This window comes from Stenella coeruleoalba (genome assembly GCF_951394435.1).
Source record: "Stenella coeruleoalba genome assembly, chromosome: 19".
In the NCBI taxonomy this organism is placed as follows: Eukaryota; Metazoa; Chordata; class Mammalia; order Artiodactyla; family Delphinidae; genus Stenella; species Stenella coeruleoalba.
This window is the reverse complement of record NC_137165.1, coordinates 21,220,930-21,239,521: the sequence shown is the minus strand read 5'-3', so window position 1 is coordinate 21,239,521 and position 18,592 is coordinate 21,220,930. Positions and strand designations below refer to the sequence as shown.

Here is an 18,592-nt window from a genome sequence, read left to right as displayed (position 1 = left end):
TCCTTCCTACTATTTATTTTTGCAATCATTATAAAGTGGCAATAAATATCCTGGTATCCACCTCTCAGAATGTCTATATAGTGGCATTCATTTACGCATGAATTGTTCCAGTGGTATCATGTTATTAAAGGCAACAATCAGTCCCATTTCAATTTCTGTATTTAAAACACATACAAAAATATTTTCTTTAAACTAGGCCAGGGTTTTTCCCATGAGTTTCTACATAAGCAGATGAACTGGTTTATAATTTAGCCATTTAAGGCACGTATCATTCAGCTCAATACCGGAAGTGACCCTGATGGTTTTATATAGATTTTCTTAATCATGTATTATTTAATTTGCACTCAAAATGCAGTGCTGGTAAAAAACAAAAAAGCATAAAGAACACTGAGATACAAGTTAATACAGTATAAAAATGGTAAATTTTACCTCAAGATAATCTTTATCACATTCATAGGTTGCATTATTCTAATAAAAATGCACATATATACATGTATTATTCGTATCAAAATGTTTGTAGCATTTGAAATGCCAGGGTTAAAAAAAGGAAACAGTGATACTATCCAATTTAAATGAGTTTGTTTTGTTGCTTGTTGGGAGGGGGGCTAATTTGCTCCTGAAGAAGTGTTTATAAATAGCAGCCTGAAACCTCCTCACTTAGATTTTCATTTGGAAACAAAGCGTGAATATTATGAAACATAAACAAGTTGATTTTTTAAAAGAGCAGAATACAACTTTCTCCAAGTATTGCATCAGGAAAGCAATCCCCTGTCCAGCTTTTATTGATATTTAAATTAAAAGTTAAATTTTAATCTGTATATTCAGTCCCCAAAGCATGTCATTTAAAATTTGTAGACTATGCTTTTTATTACACAATGAACACTACACATCACTTAACTGGGAAAACTTAATTTGCCTTTATATAGTAGTAAAGTTGTTAAACATATTAAAATAAACTACATAATACAGCTTAATAATATACTTATCAAAAATTTTTTTTTTTTACTTCAAACTATTTCTCTCATATAGCTGGTACATATTTAACCAAATGGCCAAAAAAAAAAAAAAAAATTCCTGGCGGGATTCACAAAATATATACTTCTGTGAAAATAGCTTGAGTCCCCCCACAAATTCAAAACACTGCAACAGGACAAACTTCTGGAGACAGAATCACTGGATCAAAGGGTATACATACTGTAAATCTTAACAGAAAAATTTAGTCCTATGAGAAATGAGAAAATGAGTGCAAATTTTCCAGGACTGGAAGTGAAGAGTGGGCAAGGATCTCCACTGTCCAAACTCAGTTATCCTGAGGGGTGATCTGTTAGGACTACTATCAGCTGGCCTTCACTGCCTCACTAATTCACATGGAGACCAAGATAAATCAGGCCCAATCAAGGCTAATGACAAGAAAATAGAAACTTTTTATGATTTTAAGGTGCCATTATGTGTTTGGTGACTCAGAAAATTTGGTTTCGGATCTACTGTACTGCTAGTCTGATAGGCCCCTGTAAGGATCTCGAGAAAATAGTGTATATCCCAAAATTTGAGAGCTTCCAAAACAATTCTTACCAGGCAAGCTCTGAAACAGTAATTCTTAAACTATAATGTGCATCAACATTTTAACACACCAGGAAGCCACTGAAAGTGCAGATTCCAGACTTTCTGATTCATTATGTCAGAAGTGGGGCCCAGGAACTTTTATTTTTAACAAGCAGCACAGGTGATTTTGATGATGATGGTCTCTAGTTCACAAATGGAAAAACTAAGGTGAAGACTTCTTTTCCATGTACTAAAAATAGTAATTACTAAAGTTTGGACACTTCTATGAGTATTCTTTACTAATTCCTCTAAAACTATCAAAGTGAAAAGACAAATCTTTGAAATAAACCCATGGATTCAAGGGTTGGTTTTCTTTTCCCCTAATTTTATATATATATATATATTTTTTCCCCCTAACCTGTTGATCTCTGTCATTTAACTGGGGTGTTTAGACACATTTAATGTACTTATTGATATGGTTAGGTTTGGAACTGTTGTCATTTCTTTTTTATTTGTCTTATCTGTTCTCTGCTCCCCTTTTATTCTTTTTTCTTTATTGTTGTTGTTTTTATAAATTTATTATTTTTTGGTGCATTGAGTCTTCGTTGTTGGGTCTTCATTGCTGTGTGTGGGCTTTCTCTAGTTGCCGCGAGCGGGGGCTACTCTTCGTTGCGGTGCGTGGGCTTCTCATTGTGGTGGCTTCTCCTGTTGCAGAGCTTGGGCTCTAGGCGCATGGGCTTCAGTAGTTGTGGCACGTGGGCTCAGTAGTTGTGGCTCACGGGCTCCAGAGCACAGGCTCAGCAGTTGTGGCGCACGGGCTTAGTTGCTCCGTGGCATGTGGGATCCTCCCGGACCAGGGCTCGAACCCGTGTGCCCTGCATTGGCAGGTGGACTCTCAACCACTGCACCACCAGGGAAGTCCCATAATATTTCTAATCATACCACCATTTTATTTAAAATTAGAAGCACAAAGATTTCACATATACTTCACTGAATTCTCAGCATAGATAAACAATAGGATTAAGTCTACTATAAAGACAGAACAGTAGTATGACAGAGAAATTTGCCCAGTCACGTCCTGAACCAGTGGATGTAGCAGAAATAGAACCCCACCACCCAATTCAAATTAACGTAGCTCAGCAGATCATGCTGCCCTCAACTTAAAAATTTATGGCTGGTAACATAAATATTAAATTAGGTTCTTATTTCACAAACTTGAGAAAAAAATTCCAGAGGAAAATTCCAGTGGAAAAGACTTATATAAATGTGCTTATTCTATTATGCTAATGCCTCAGATTTCATTAACTGGACAGAAAAGGCAAGTCTAGAGAAACTGTTTATTAATTATTTATAGCCAAATATGAAATAATCATCCACAATAATCTTAAAACCTCTAAGTTCACTTATTTATACTGGCTTATGCACAACAATGCTTCAGGCAGGGAAGACAGGAAATGCGTATTCTCAAAAGTCATTCTTAACTTTCAGACTTGAGAAGCAGCATTAACAGAGTAGAAAAGGGCAAAGACTCTGGAGCCAGGCTACTTGGGTTTGAGTCCCAGTTCCACCCCATACTAACTGGGCCGGCCTCTCTATGTCTCAGTTTCCTCACCTATGAAATGGGAAGAGTAACAGTATTAACCCTTACTGAAAGCCTGGCACATAGTAAGCACTATACAGATGACTGTTGTTACTAAGATTCTCTACTAGTCCTTGTACAGAAAATCTAGAATTAGGAAGGTCTGATGGTTTATTTATACCCTGCCCTGTTCTAGAAAAGGATTTAGCAAAGCTTATAAAAATACATCTAAAGCTAGAGAACATAAATTAGAAGCAAAGGCAGAAAAATGCAAGCCACGATGACCCACACATTTTCTACGGGAGATCCTTAAATTTGATTCTAAGGTTTCAAACATATGATATGAAAAACAAGTCTAGTCAGATAAGCCATTCAGAGGGGCAGTTAATTACACACTAATGCATAAGAGAATCCAAAACTGGTTAGGAATTTTTTTATGGGGTTTCATAAAGAAAAAAATATATAATGGAATAAATACTTTGATAACAGATCTAAAGAGGATAGTTTCTCATGACAACCCTTACTACAGGATGATGATATTAGTGTAATTCAGTAAAAACAATTCTAATAAGGGTCAAATACAATGCAGTCTAGATCCCCCAGCTCTCTACTAATCTGGCTTGATTCAGTGGTAAATTTCAACATATATAAGAACATAGGGAATCCTCCCTAAACACTTTATCTCAGGCAAATACTGTAATAAGAGTGAGTTTGAACTCTGACAAGAACCTAAAACACAGCTCTCCTATGCTGCCTGTTAAATACAGATACAGAGGCCTTAGGAGACAATGGAGGTGAAGGCAGGGTTCAGAACTTGTGAATACAATAGAATCTACCAAAGACACTCACTTGATTATGAGGGTAGCCTTATCTATTCAGAAGTGAGTAGACAGGATTTCCCTGGTGGCACAGTGGTTAGAATCTGCCTGCCAATGCAGGGGACACAGGTTTGAGCCCTGGTCTGGGAAAATCCCACATGCCACGGAGCAACTAAGCCCGTGTGCCACAACTACTGAAGCCCGGGCTCCGCAACAAGAGAAGCCACTGCAATGAGAAGCCTGCGCACTACAACGAAGAGTAGCCCCTACTCGCTGCAACTAGAAAAAGCCCATGTGCAGCCAAAAGTAAATAAATAAATAATTAAATTTAAAAAGTGAGTAGAGAAGGAGCAAAGCCAAAATTCTTTTTAGAAAATTGTTCTAACTCCATCTTAACAGAGATACAAATGGGTAATAAAGGGTCTAGACTAGGAAATCTAGAATGCCCAATATAGATAATATTAAATAACCATTGCCTTGATGGTTATGGAAATTGCTTTGCTTCAGGCAAAAGGAAGTTTTAGAAAAAACACTTCAAAGAGCTCTAACAAATTTTAAAAGATGTAAAATTAATAACAGGAAAGGTGTATCTGTTTTCCAATGTGGATGAATGTCAAGTGGCCTACATTTTCTCTTTCCTTATTTTCTACTTCTTGTGGTAACTTTCATGGAGAGCCAGATATTGCTGATGCTTTGAAATGTGACCGTCAGGGGAGAGTTAAAACTTGAGATACTTTAATAAACAGAAATCCCATGATTCTTGAAGAAAATGAGATTTCTGAGAAAGCTAAGAGACTGTATAAATATGTATTTATCTGTGTTTAGGGAGTTTTCTGAAGCGTTAGTACATAGGCCTCATTAAAGTCAAGTTTACTATATTACCGTCTAGAATAAACACAAGACTTCTTTGAATCTGGTTAATTTATACAGAGCTCTTTCTTTCATACAAAGGAGAGAGGCTCCAGGGCCTGTAGCAAAAGACAGAAATGAACTTCAAGGCCCTAAGATGAAGTCAAATACATGGCTAGTTTAATGGCAATCACCCTACAGAGTCTGTAATAAGCACTACATTATTAAGAAGGGGCAATTTCTATTCAAAATGGCCCCCTGTAGATGACCTATTAAACACTAACGTGAAAATTAACGTCTAACCTAAACTACTTTGATTCAGAAGATGACCAATTTCTGCTCTTAGTGCCAAGACATGCCTCATCAGTGATGGACAACCTCCCAGTCCACTTTTCATGGACAGATGGTGAGCCATGGCCTGCCCTTGACTCCACATACTCATATGGATGCTTCTTCACACTAACCATAATGGGGTCAAGTGAAGGTTTAGAGACTTGGGGAAATAGCACATTAAAAAGTTCATTCATAATTTGTTGGAGAAATGGAGAAGACTGAGAGGTACAAGGGGTGGAGTGGGACACCTCTATTTTCTGTGAAGTGAATTTTCTGACATCCTTTAACTCAACTACTGTTGGTCAACTGCTCCTTAAAAGATAATCAAGCGATAATTCTCAGTAATGTTTACGTGCATCAGTAATCAGACACGACAATTATCTTAATTTTTAGTTCAGGTCTTCTTCACATTTGAGTTCATTGATTGTAAAACATCTGTACTTGAATCAAGTGTCAGAAAGTAGCCTTTGACTCTAGCAGTTTCCTTGGCTATATTTTTTTCAGAGTTGTATAACATATCCTATAAACAACTTATTTAATAATGTTGTCTGCTTTATACTATTCCATTAAATATTCAAACGCCTCATCTGCCCGTCGAACTTCTTTTCCTTAAAATGGATTCCTGGCATTTCTAAAATTAAATACTGTCAGAGGAAAGAAGAACTTTGCATTTATCATGTACAAAATGATGCACTTTGACCACTTAACAGATGATGCATTGGCAACTATGCAAGGTTCACATTTATGGTCTCAGTTTGGAACTGGGTTTCAAGAAGTGTACTAAGTGCACACCCCAACCGTACTAATTAATTACAGGATTTACCATATTTAGTCCTCCAATTGTGTTCATTATTGATATGAAATAAAGCTCCCCAGAGCAAAAAAAAAAAGGAAAGATGACAGCTCAGAGCTAGGTTAAAGAGCTATAAAAGAGATCAAATGCTGTTAATATACAACTATAAAGAGATAAAAGAGGAAAATGGTAAATTGAATATCTGAATCAGATTCCATGTATAAACATACATCATAACTCTTGACAACCTGCTAAAGCCAGCCTGTTCTCAAATTCAATTAAGAACATTACTGGATCATGATGGACTGATCATTATACTAGTTACGTCAGAAAAAGTAATTACTTTGATTTCTGTGTATCCAGCTGGTTGCCACATTCCTGAAATCAGAACCCTCCCTAAAAGGACCAAAAATACTAAATAATTAAGGAAGCAGCATTAGCACTTTAAAATTACTTAAAGAGAAAGGCAACTTATCTAGAAGGTAGAACAGCACACGAGATATTTGTCAAAGCATTTACCATCTCTACAGGGTACTTTCATTTGAAAGCTGAAATTAAGTCCCCCAGAAGGAGATACTGTGAGACTCAATGTCATTTTCACAAAGTCATGTCCTTCATTAACACTAAAGAGTCTAAGTTCAATTTTCATGAATTATCATTAAAACTGGAGTCAGTCAATTCATTTAGAAGCCATACAACCAGTTCTAATTCAGCAGAATATGTAAAAGAGGCACTGTTTTTATTTTTTTAACAGAATCTAAAGACTGCACTCCTTCCGTTTAAAATCTCTGCAAATGAACCTTCTTGAAAGAAGTTTCACAATTTCCTAGAATTTAAAACAAATCAACTTCATGCTTTTTTCAGACTTCTTACCTGTGTTGCCAAACTCAAGACCTGCTGTACCAGCTCCTGCGTTTCTGATGGTTTCTTGAGAAACAGCTTCACTATGGCAGTAAGCAGAGTGAGCTGTACCTAAGCAAATGTAATTTAATAGGTAAAGTGAAAGGCATTTGCATTATTCCACACCATGAATTCCAAAGTGATATTTTCCCAAATATGACTTACTATGAGGTCTTTCTGATTTTGATTAAGAAACAAAGGTTAAAACTCAGCCAATATCCACAATAGCAGTCAAAGGTTTTCATCAACTGAAAACTCACTAGCCTCCTATCTCCAAATTGCATTTTTTGGCATCAAAAACTGCCGGTTTGTTTCTGGCCCAGATAATCACCTGTATTTCTTAAACTACATGCTAACATACTGATGGCAATAAAGCTGGTTCCTGACCAAATCCTTTATTATTTACTTCCACCAAAAGCTACAACTTCCAGGGAATTAGGGAATCAGTTATCATACTGAGGCAAGAGCCAAGACAGCAGAATTATGCCAGATCACAACCAATTAAGAGTGGCATGCTAGGGCTTCCCTGGTGGCGCAGTGGTTAAGAATCCACCTGCCAATGCAGGGGACACGGGTTTGAGCCCTGGTCCAGGAAGATCCCACGTGCCGCAGAGCAACTAAGCCCATGCACCACAACAACAGAAGCCTGCGCGCCTAGAGTCTGTGCTCTGCAACAAGAGAAGCCACCACAATGAGAAGCCCTCGCACTGCAATGAAGAGTGGCCCCGCTCGCGGCAACTAGAGAAAGCCTGCGCACAGCAATGGAAGACCCAATGCAGCCAAAAATAAATAAATAAATAAATGAAACAAATCTATTAAAAACAAAACAAAAAAAAGAATAAAATTTTAAAAATAATAATTAAAAAAAAAAAGTTGCCTGCCGAACCATGAAACTACTGGCTGGTATATGTTCCTTGTAGGGCCTATTAAAATTACTATGATAGATTACACACATGAACTTCAATTTGCAGTGAGTACAAATGCCGGGGAAAAAGAATAATTTATCTGCTTCTCTGGGCCTTTGACTCGAAGGTCTCTCAGTTTCGGTAGAAGACAGACAGAAGATGGGAAGGAGTCTAACCATCCACAAAGAATCTTTTCAAACTGCACATGCCAGCCTTCACCCCAGACAGAAACCCCAGCTGCAACTGAGCCACAACCATTACTAACAGCAATGGGTAATCATCTTTAGGTGACAGAAAATTAAAAAGTAATAACTACTGCTCTAAGTCAGTAGTTGTCAAAGTGTGGTTCTGGACCAGCAGCAGCAATAGCATCACCACCCTCAACCTTGTAAGAAATGAACATGCTTAGGCCCATCTCAGACCTACTGACTCAGAAACTCTAGGGGTGGGGCCCAGCAACCTGTCCTTTAACACAGGTTAGACACCAGTGCTTAGGTGCTTCTAGCCTCATTAAAGTTTTGAGAACCACTGTCTAAATTAGGCAGGCTTGTTCCAACAGAAGTTAGCACAACTGAAAAAGGTCACCCCTTTTGGGGAGAAAAATGAACATACTATATGTGTATATAAATTTGCACACATGAAACTGCCTAACCTTTACCTTTCCTGAAATCGTCCCCAAAACATATAATACATTAAGATATAGATGGGAACTTACCTGGGTGCTTTCATCATGAAAACCTTCCAGGAAGCTCTCTAGTAACTCATCTGCATTGTCAATTCTTTCAGCATATTCTCCCACAATCCAACTCATAGCTGCTGGAGCATCTGGCTCATCCAGTGAGTCTAAGTTCTCACACAAAGTGGCAATGATACTTTCATATCTGATATAACAAAATGGACTATGGTTACTGAAGGCAAAACTGAGAAGTGTATTTAACAATGAAGCCTAAAAAGCAAAAAACCATGGACAAGGTACCCTAAACCACCACCAAACTACAAAGACTTTTAGCCAAGAGAATGTACAGGCTTTAAAGCCAGAAAATTATAAACGTCTTCAATTTTCCTTCAATTATGTTTTAATAACTAGACCATAAATCTTTATAAAAGCTTATCAGATATTCTTTTCACAAGGAAAAACTAACCTATGGTTTAAGATAATACCACTACCTTACATTTCTCACACTAGATCAGAGAATTTTCCTATTACTTCATTTTACCTTCATCGTAGAGGAACAGAAATTCCACTTTACTATTAGGAAAATGGAGTAAGACAACAATAGCATCCAGAAACAGTAATTTTGTCTCTTATCCACCTATCTCTGCTTTCTATAGAGATCTTTATGTTCTTTCCTCCCAAGGCACCCACACTAATGACCTGTTTTTCTAAAGAAATAAGCAATTCAAGTATTTATTTTTACAGGTCTATAGCTCTCATTCTTTACCATGTTAAATCCACCTCCTTGGCTAATGTGTTTTTTTTGTTTTTTTTTTTTTGCGGTATGCGGGCCTCCGCCGTTGCAGGGCATGTGGGATCTTCCCGGACCGGGGCACAAACCCGTGTCCCCTGCATCGGCAGGCGGACTCTCAACCACTGCGCCACCAGGGAAGCCCGGCTAATGTAGTTTTAAACATCAGAATGAAATTGTATAATAAATGAGATATGGATAACTGAATAATACACTTAATTGTTTGCCCTATTTCCACTGATTAAACCAGGTTCTCGATAATGCTTTCTTAAAATTAAACTATCATAATCCCTCAGTAATACAAACCAGAAATGGACACATTTCTTTACCAAGCATATTAAGATATACACCTCCCCACTTAATCAAGAAGTTTAGAAACCCAACCCTCCTCTTTCCTGGGAGAGTGGTAAAAGTATATGATCCTTTTTCTAAAAATACCATTTCTCGAATTAAAATATATATATATATAATGCTTAAAAAACCACTACCTTATTAAAATATTTCTTCTAATTCTGAGTCCACCACTAAGCTAACTAACTGTAAGTCACTTCGTTTCACATTATCTTTAACGATAATCAGAAGCCTTAGCACAGTTCATCTCTATGATTATAAGGTAAAATGAGATTTAGGATGCTTATAAGATCTGCTCTTATTTCACTCTTTCAGATTCCTTAATTGTTTGCCTTCAAAAGCAAATCTGAAAAAGTATTTTTGTTTCATAACTAAGAGGCCTCAATGTGAAAATTTTTGTGGAGTGAAAATGTAGATTTTGTATATCTTAATGGAAGCAGCTACAATACTTCAGAAAAGGCCTGAAACTCTCACAGTTCACTGTTGCGTGTTCTATAATTTTCTACAAGTACTAGGTAACATACTAAGTGAATAGTGAAGCTGTCACCTCCCTGGCTTTTACAATAAGGTGACCATATGATTTATTATTCAAACTGAGACGTTTCTGAGAGTGAAAGGGGGCACAATTATTAATTATGCCTGGTAAGAGGCATAAAATGGATTATGCCCAGACAACGTGGAATATATGGGTATCCTTCATCACCAAAGAATCTGGCTAACTTTAATATATGCCAATTGACAATGCATATTCAGACAGAGCTTCAATTCTTCTAAAAGTGATAAAGCAGAGTGAAAAATCAGATTTTAACCCTTGTGCTAACCAACTTATATGTTTCTGATTTTTAATAAGGTATTCAATTATGACCAGTTACTTTACAAAGACTAATTCTTACCTAGCCAACCTCAAAGTGCCTTACTTAAACATCTCCTAAATGATCTGAGGAAGAGGGGCAGAAGTATCTGGACGTACTTGTTGGGGTATTTGCGGAAGATATAACAATCGCCTCTTGGACCACATAATTTACTTTGGTTTGGATGAGACAAGCAATGTGCTTACACAGCGCTCTGCAGATTGCTGCAAAGAGGAACATAATGAGAAGTCAGATGATCTATCCAATAACACAACCTCAACATAAAAAATATTTTTTGGAACATTCAGGTATATCAACTAAACTAGACTAAAAGATGAGGCACTTAATTTGACCACACTATACTAGAGGCTGGGTTATCTGATGGAGATATACAGAAGTTCTAGATATACTCCAAATTTTACTCATTACAAGAAACAGTTCAAGTGAAAAAAATCATCTTGGATAGCCAGGATGACAGAAATGAGAAGAAAGCATAAGTCAAGGTAGAAGGAAAGAATAAGAATGAAAGAATAAGCCAAGCGAAGAGGTCTTTATCTGCAGTTCATGAATGAGCACAGACAGAAGGCATCTTTAAACCTCTTGAAATGAAACTGCCAAATTTCATTTGTGCACACAGCATATTTTCCTGGGAAAAGGTTTACAGTTTTCTTTATATTTTCAAAGTTCTCTGTGACTCAAAAAACTCTTAAGAAAAATTTGCCATCTTCTGGGCTATATAACTGCAAGTCTATGGCCTTAGGTAAACTGCAACTTTCCACAGCCTATGGCTCATCTATAAAATAGAATTTAATCTATTAGTCTTTCATTAATGAAGGGAATATGGAAGAATACAAGTGACAAAACTAATGTATTGAAACAATAAGTCATAGTTTTTAAAAGAAGGTTCCAGAAGAGAGATCCTAAAAACCAAGGACTGATTTATCATATATTACAATGTATTATGATGGGTCATTCCATTATATGCCTCCTGATAAGATGCAATAGGAAATTCACAGCAGCATCTAAGAGGTATTCTTGCCTAAAACACTGAATATGAATATTACCAAGCCTCTGGATTTAATTTTCTAAAGGGGATGAAGGAATGAGATAAACAACATCACTAAAATACTATCAGCCAAATCTAGACTCTGCAAAATTCTACAAGCCTAATGATCTAGTCCTTTCAACAAATGGCACCCAAATAAATAAGTAAAGACTTAAGAGACATATTAACCAAATGCAATGTATAGCTAGCTCTCGTTTAGATTTTGATTTGAACAAGGCAACTGTAAGAAGACATTTAGACACAATTAGGGAAAACTGAACATGGACTAGGTATTTAATGAGATTAAGAGTTACTGTTTGTTGAGTACGGTAACGATATCATGACAATTTTTTTTTTAGAGGACCTATCTATTAGATATACACATTGGACTACTCTAATAAGATCATATCTGAGATCTGCATTAAAATGTAACAGTAACCCACTCCCTTGAAGGGGGAGGGAGAGGGAGAAGATCAAATGGGAACAGCAATGTGTTGATATTTGTTCAAGATGGATGGTGGGTATATGAGAGCTCATTAATCAATTTTACCTTAGTGTATACCTAAAAATTTCTGTAATAAAATCTTTTAAAGGTATTATAATTTAAACCATTCCAAGCAATAAAACAAAAACAAAATTGCATCTTGAGGTTATTTATATGAGGTCATATATATGATGATTCTGTTCTCTTTTATTATTGTAGTTTTCCCATTTTTGAATTCTATTTTATTCATTTTCAACTAGTTATTTCCTGTGCTGTTATTACAACAGCAAAACAGTTGGGAAATTTTAAATATAAAAGTTATGATAAATTATAAAGCATGTAAGGGTTAAATTATCAAATTAGATAGTACAAATAAAGTACTCAGCATAAGGCTTGATAGAAAGCTAACATTTACTGAACCCTTAGTTTCATTATTATAATAAAGATAAACAAAAGGTCATCTCCCATGATGCATCAATATTCAAAAACAATTAAGTCTAGGATAGTAATTTTCAAGCAAATTGTCATCTCACCTATATTGCTTTTGATTAAATTTTAAAAACACCATTAAAGCAGTATGGCAGAGGAACAAAAGTAAATATCCAATCATTGTATATACAAAGTAAGTGCAGAAACAGAGAAAGGCATAGACATATAAAATCTAGTATATGATAAAGGCAACATTTCATAACAGTAAGGAAAGGATGAATTGTTCTGGTGTTTGATCCCCACACTCTTATCTTTAACCAAACCATTGCCATTAAAGTAGAAAATAAAAGTGAATTTTATATAACTTTGAAGTGAAGCACAATTTTCTAGGTGGTCCACTAAAGATATCATTGGGAGAGGGACTTCCCTGGTGGCTCAGTGGTTAAGAATCCGCCTGCCAATGCAGCGGACACGGGTTTGAGCCCTGGTCCAGGAAGATACCACATGCCACAGAGCAACTAAGCCCATGACCATAACTACTGAGCCTGTGCTCTAGAGCCCACGAGCCAAAACTCTGAGCCTGCATGCCACAACTACTGAAGCCCGAGCGAGCACCTAGAGCCTATGCTCCGCAACAAGAGAAGCCACCACAAGAAGAAGCCCGTGCACCGCGACGAAGAGTTGCCCCTGCTCTCCGCAACTAGAGAAAGCCCACACACAGCAACGAAGACCCAGTGCAGCCCAAAATAAATAAATAAATAAATTTATTATTTTTTTAAAAAAGATACCATTGAGAGAAAATGGATAGAACTCACTACATAAGGAAATGCGAACTCCTATGCATCAAGAAGTCAAATGAAATCAAAAGGAAAATAATTGGGAAAATAACTATTAATGAAATGAAGGGGTATTAAATGAACTAGTACCTTTAATTATAAAAAAAACTTTAAAAAATCAATGTGGAAAAGATAACACATTGAAAAAAGATACACATGCCATGAAAAAGCAATTCCAAATGGCTAAGCGTAATGAAAAAAATGTCACCTCAACTAGAGATCAAAGATTTAGCTACAAGGATCCTCCTTATAACCATTATTTGGAAAAAGAGCAGAAACAACTTTAAGGTCCATACAGGAAGGGAAAGGCTAAATAATTATGAAGCAATCACACAGTATGTCTACAAACCACTAAAAATGATGTAAAATATTATCAGCAACATGGGAAAATGTCCACGTATAATAAGCAAAAGAAGCAGACTACAAAACATAAGTAAATAGCATTTGTAGAATGATCTCGTTTTTGTAAAATCACACCTGTTTATGGAGGACTATGTAAACAAAGACTTAAAATCATGTCCACATCATCTCTGGAAGGGTAGAACAGGGGTAGGAGAAAGCAGAGTGTTCTACTTTTAACTTGTCTTTTTTTTATGATTTTATGTAGTAAATACATATGCTTTTTGTTTGCATAAGACATAAGTCAGTACCTTATCTTGAGCTATAAAAATGAGAAATGGTAAACACCAAAGAACAGAAGAGTGGGAAGTGAGGAATACCTTAACTTAGTGACTTAATCTCTCTCAAACAAAACCAAACATATAAATAAATCTCCCAACCAAATCATTTTATTTGTAAGAAAAGGAGGGCAGAGGTTTATTTCCTCCTTAAAGAAACAGGTATACGCTGTAATATATACAGCTTTAAATCTGTCAATCATACCTCAATAAAGCTGGAGGTGGGGTGGAGAGTAAAATCTATTAAAAAAAACAACCAAACAAAAAAGAATAGGCAAAAGTTGCTGAAAAAACAGTACTATGAAATTGCTTTTTCAGTGTTACTTATTGACTCAATGGCTTATGCTTAATCTTTAACCTAACCAACTTAATATGATAAAATTATACATTTTTTTCACCTCAGGATACTTAAAGCAACAAGGAAACACCTGTACTTACAGTCATGATAAAAAACGACTCCAACTCTCAACACCCAAATTTTACAATAGGCCCTGTTATCTTAGCTAAGCACTAAACTAAAATTCTTTTTTCTCATCTGTCGTATCTTTGAAACCAACTACACATTTAAAAAGGGTCAGATGCCCTGAGAGAAAAGCAGCAGCTCAGTCTGGAAGCTACAGAGAAAGGCTATTACAATTCCATCACTGGCTAGTTAAAAACAGGCAATCACTGCCTCTCCTGCCCCAATAACTGTGTCTGGACTAGGCAACTCTTTCCAACTAATAACTTTCATGATTTAACCAGTTCTAAGAAAAGTTCTTAGGCAAATCCAGGTTAACTGGAGATAAGTGAACACTATCTAAAAGGCAGGATTCTTGAAGGCTGATCTTAAGCTTCCAAAGGAAGTTCATTCCTCACACACTCATATTCCCACCAGGGCACCCTGAATCAAAGGAAGTAGTGAGAGCCACCAGAAGTTCATCTCTTCCAGAAGATGATGGATAACTTTTCCATTTAGTCACAACAGACGGTACTAACAGCCGCTAGGAATCTAGATGCTTTGAGAACACTTTCTAGTAATTCCAGGGATAGAAAAATCTCTCTAACTTTGGAATGAGACTCTTTGCAAGAGCACTGTCAGAGAGGTTAGTAAGACAATGACATTCTGGCAGTGAAAAGCACAAAATGACTCTTCTGCTACCAAAATAGCTCTGAAAATTGTCTGCATTAATACCATAAGCAGGTGGCTATTCCACAATGAGAAAAGAAAAAGAAAAAAGTTAAGTAGTGGTGGTAAGTTAAGAAGTGTGGTAGTAAAAAAAAAAAAGATGTAACACATCAAGATCCAATAAACAGATTTTCCCATTTCTCAAATGGAGCAACAGAAGTATATATTAAGTATGTGAAACAACTGAACTGGCAGAACCAGAAGTAGAAACCAGGATTAATTAACTTCTTGCTATAACAACTAGTCTACTAAATGATTTATCAGTGGTAACTATATGAAGCAGCATTCAGTAAATAAAAACAAGGAAGGCCAATTAGGAATTTGGCTTTCAGAGACACTTCTCTGACACAGCATCTGTTTCCTTCTGTTCCTGTGAAGCACTGGTCATACTGTACAAATTATTTTAGTAACTATCCTTGTGAAATCATATGGTCCAATCTGACTCAAAGTAGAACTGTAGGGACTTCCCTGGTGGTGCAGTGGTTAAGAATCTGCCTGCCAATGCAGGGGACACGGGTTGGAGCCCTGGTCCAGGAAGATCCCACGTACAGCGAAGCAAATAAGCCTGTGCACCACAACTACTGAGCCTGTGCTCTAGAGCCCAAAAGCCACAACTACTGAGGCCACGTGCTGCAACTACTGAGGCTCGTGCGCCTAGAGCCCGTGCTCTGCCACAAGAGAAGCCACCGAAATGAGAAGCCCCCATGCACCTCAATGAAGAGTAGCCCCCACTCGCCGTGACTAGAGAAAGCCCACACGCATCAATGAAGACCCAACACAGCCAATAAATAAATAATTAATTAAATAAAATGCCAAAAGGAAAAAAAGCAGAATTGCACGTAGTCAAGTAGTAAGAACAAATATGGAGCTCTGAATCCACAATATCGTTGTGCACAGAAGCCATCATTAATTGCAACAAACTTCTGAATGAGGAAAAACAATACAGGCTTGGTGACTGATGAAGCAGTGCATTGTAAGTGGTAGCCCTTAATACCTACTGGAAGGCTGCAACCAAGCTAGAACCAATCTGCCCTCTAAGACCACAGAGAAGCTCTTCAAGAGGACTTCCAAGTAAAGATCAACTCCCTGCCCTAAAGCAGAAACCTGCTAGTCAACAGTTTTGCCTATGTGCACAGAAGTCCTGACAACTTTTCTGTCATCTCATTTTTAATATAAATAGGCAGCAATTTACTGTAAGTATGGTATACACTTCAATTAAAAAATCATATATAGACATGCAACCATCACCATAAAATACTCCAGATAATTAAATTCAAACTGCAGACACAAAACCGAAAACTGTAATTCACATCACAAGAGATTTAAGAAACTATTGCAACCACAAAAAACGGAATGCTATGAAAAAGTACCCATAACAAGAAACAGCAATGAAGGGAGGTTGTATGGAAAGACGGCTGTGCAGAAGACAAGAAAGCAACCACCCAGACTGGAGTAAGGACTGGAAGGACAGAAGACTGGAAGAGAGAAGGGTCTAGAACAAAAGAAAAGTTTTATTAATTTGATATTATGCTTGAAAAGCTGGAAGAAGATAGGAGTGCAATGAAGGCACAATGAAATTAAAAAAAAAGACAAAGGTCATTATGAACTACAGAAAAAACAAAAGCCTTTATAAGAAAGAAAACGCAATCATTTGACTGTGTAGGCTCTACATATTTACAGGCATAATACGCACAGCAAGCTTTGCAAGACTCTAGTTGATAGAACAAGAAATAAAGGTATATTATCTCAATTTACAAAGATAATATAGGAACAAAAACCTCATGATATAACTATACAGGGGATCTATACAGAAGGGTAGAAGTAGGAGTGATGGAGTATATGAACCAAGTTGCTTCTCTCATAGCGGAAAGTTAATAGACAATGTCTACAATTGGTAAATCAATAAATAGTAGCATAAGGATATTAGAGATATGGAAGTAATCAAAATAACTAAAACTAGGAACAGAGTTAAACATGATTCCCTCGGGAAAGAGCGGGACCAGGGACAGCTGTTTTTCATTAAAAATTCTTTAATATTTTAGCAACGTGCTTTATTATTTTGATAAACTTAAAAATGTAAGGAAAGAGGTGAAGAGAATACCCAGAGTGCCACAACGTGATCACAACTACCACAGGACACTTGCCTCCACCTTGATGGCACACCGTCCAATGGCCCGCACAGCTCTGCGCACAAAGTCGACATCCACCTCTGTGGCATATTCCTTCAGCTCTGCCAGAACCTGTTAAAAATCCATGAAGTGAACAATCATTAAGGATTCTCCAACAGCAATTTCATGGCCTAGGTTTTTCTGAAGGCCAGATCTTAAGATCTAAGTTATTAGATCTTAACTTGAATCTACTTTAAGTCTGACCTGAGCAATGTTGGCTTGGGATGCCAAACGAATCATGATGTCCCATTTCTCTAGTTTCACATAGATGGGATCATTGTACTTCACAAAGAAAACTTTGATCTCCTGCTTCAAGATTTCAGGCCTGTGGTACACAGAAACAGAAGATAGGAAGGTGAGGCATATATTGATATATCCTTCTGAGTCTGCATTAATACCTAACCTGTGCTTCTCTGCTCTCCATTCACACACTCCACTCCAGGGAAAAAAAACTCACAAACTTCCTCTACACCCCTCTAACCAGATCCATCTGGCAGACTATTTTTATCCTTTTTAAGGAGTAAAGTATATATTGCCAAGAAGAACCACTGGAAGAACAACAACCTGATCTAAATTACAGCCTGAACCATATTAAGCAGACACTAGCTATCATACAACTAAGAGTTCCTTCAGAAAAGAAACTAAATTGTAGAGCAACACCAGGCATTCATTGTAGGAACACTCTAAAATCAACTGTTAGCCTCCTGACCCTGGGCAAGTTGCTCTACCATACAGTATTTTCATTTCCATACATTAAACAGAGTTTTAACACAGTCCTCTTTAATAATGATGTTATTAAGTTTAATTCAAAATTACAAACACTTTAATCACCAATTCATTTTTTCCCAACCTTTTCTGGACGATCAGGTTGATGTTCCTCAGGGCGACGTACTGCACCTCTGGCTCCCCAGACAGCAAAGTGACAAGTGGAGGGGCCAACTTCTTCAGCAGCATATTGTAGTAGTCAGAGTCCTTGGGTAACAACTCTAGAAATTTCATTAGGACTTTAACTGCTGAAAGCACCACTGCTGAGTTGGCGTGAGATAGCCAAGGAGTTACCCGCTCACAGATACTGAGGACAGAAAATGAAAATTAGTGCCTTAAATTATAATTTCTTTGCTCAATCCAATCTATAAGGTAATGTTGTCAGAGGTTCCCATGGCTCAGAAATTAGAAAATCAGTTAGAAAAGTCAAAACTCCATACATAGGTAAATTTGGGATCCAACACTGTGGACGCCTCAATCCCAGCAAACTACAAACACAGCAGGGATATCAGAAGACTTTAGGAAACCAGCAATAAGGGATGTTCAAACTGGAAGGGAACTAGCCAATACCCCAAACACCTGAAGCTCACACCATTTACCTTCCTATTTTATAGTCCTCTCTGTCTCCCCATA

At 37.0% G+C, this 18,592-nt stretch overlaps 1 protein-coding gene across 1 annotated transcript in view; it reads right to left on the bottom strand.

Annotated features, from left to right (window-relative positions):
• LOC307176997 (AP-2 complex subunit beta-like) overlaps window positions 1-18,592 on the bottom strand; it is a 65,960-nt gene that overhangs the window by 15,335 nt on the left and 32,033 nt on the right. Inside the window, 8 exon segments of the mRNA XM_079903642.1 lie at window positions 6,788-6,886; window positions 8,435-8,600; window positions 10,507-10,531; window positions 10,534-10,578; window positions 10,581-10,611; window positions 17,171-17,266; window positions 17,399-17,519; window positions 18,045-18,266. Coding sequence (XP_079759768.1) covers window positions 6,788-6,886; window positions 8,435-8,600; window positions 10,507-10,531; window positions 10,534-10,578; window positions 10,581-10,611; window positions 17,171-17,266; window positions 17,399-17,519; window positions 18,045-18,266 — 805 coding nt within the window.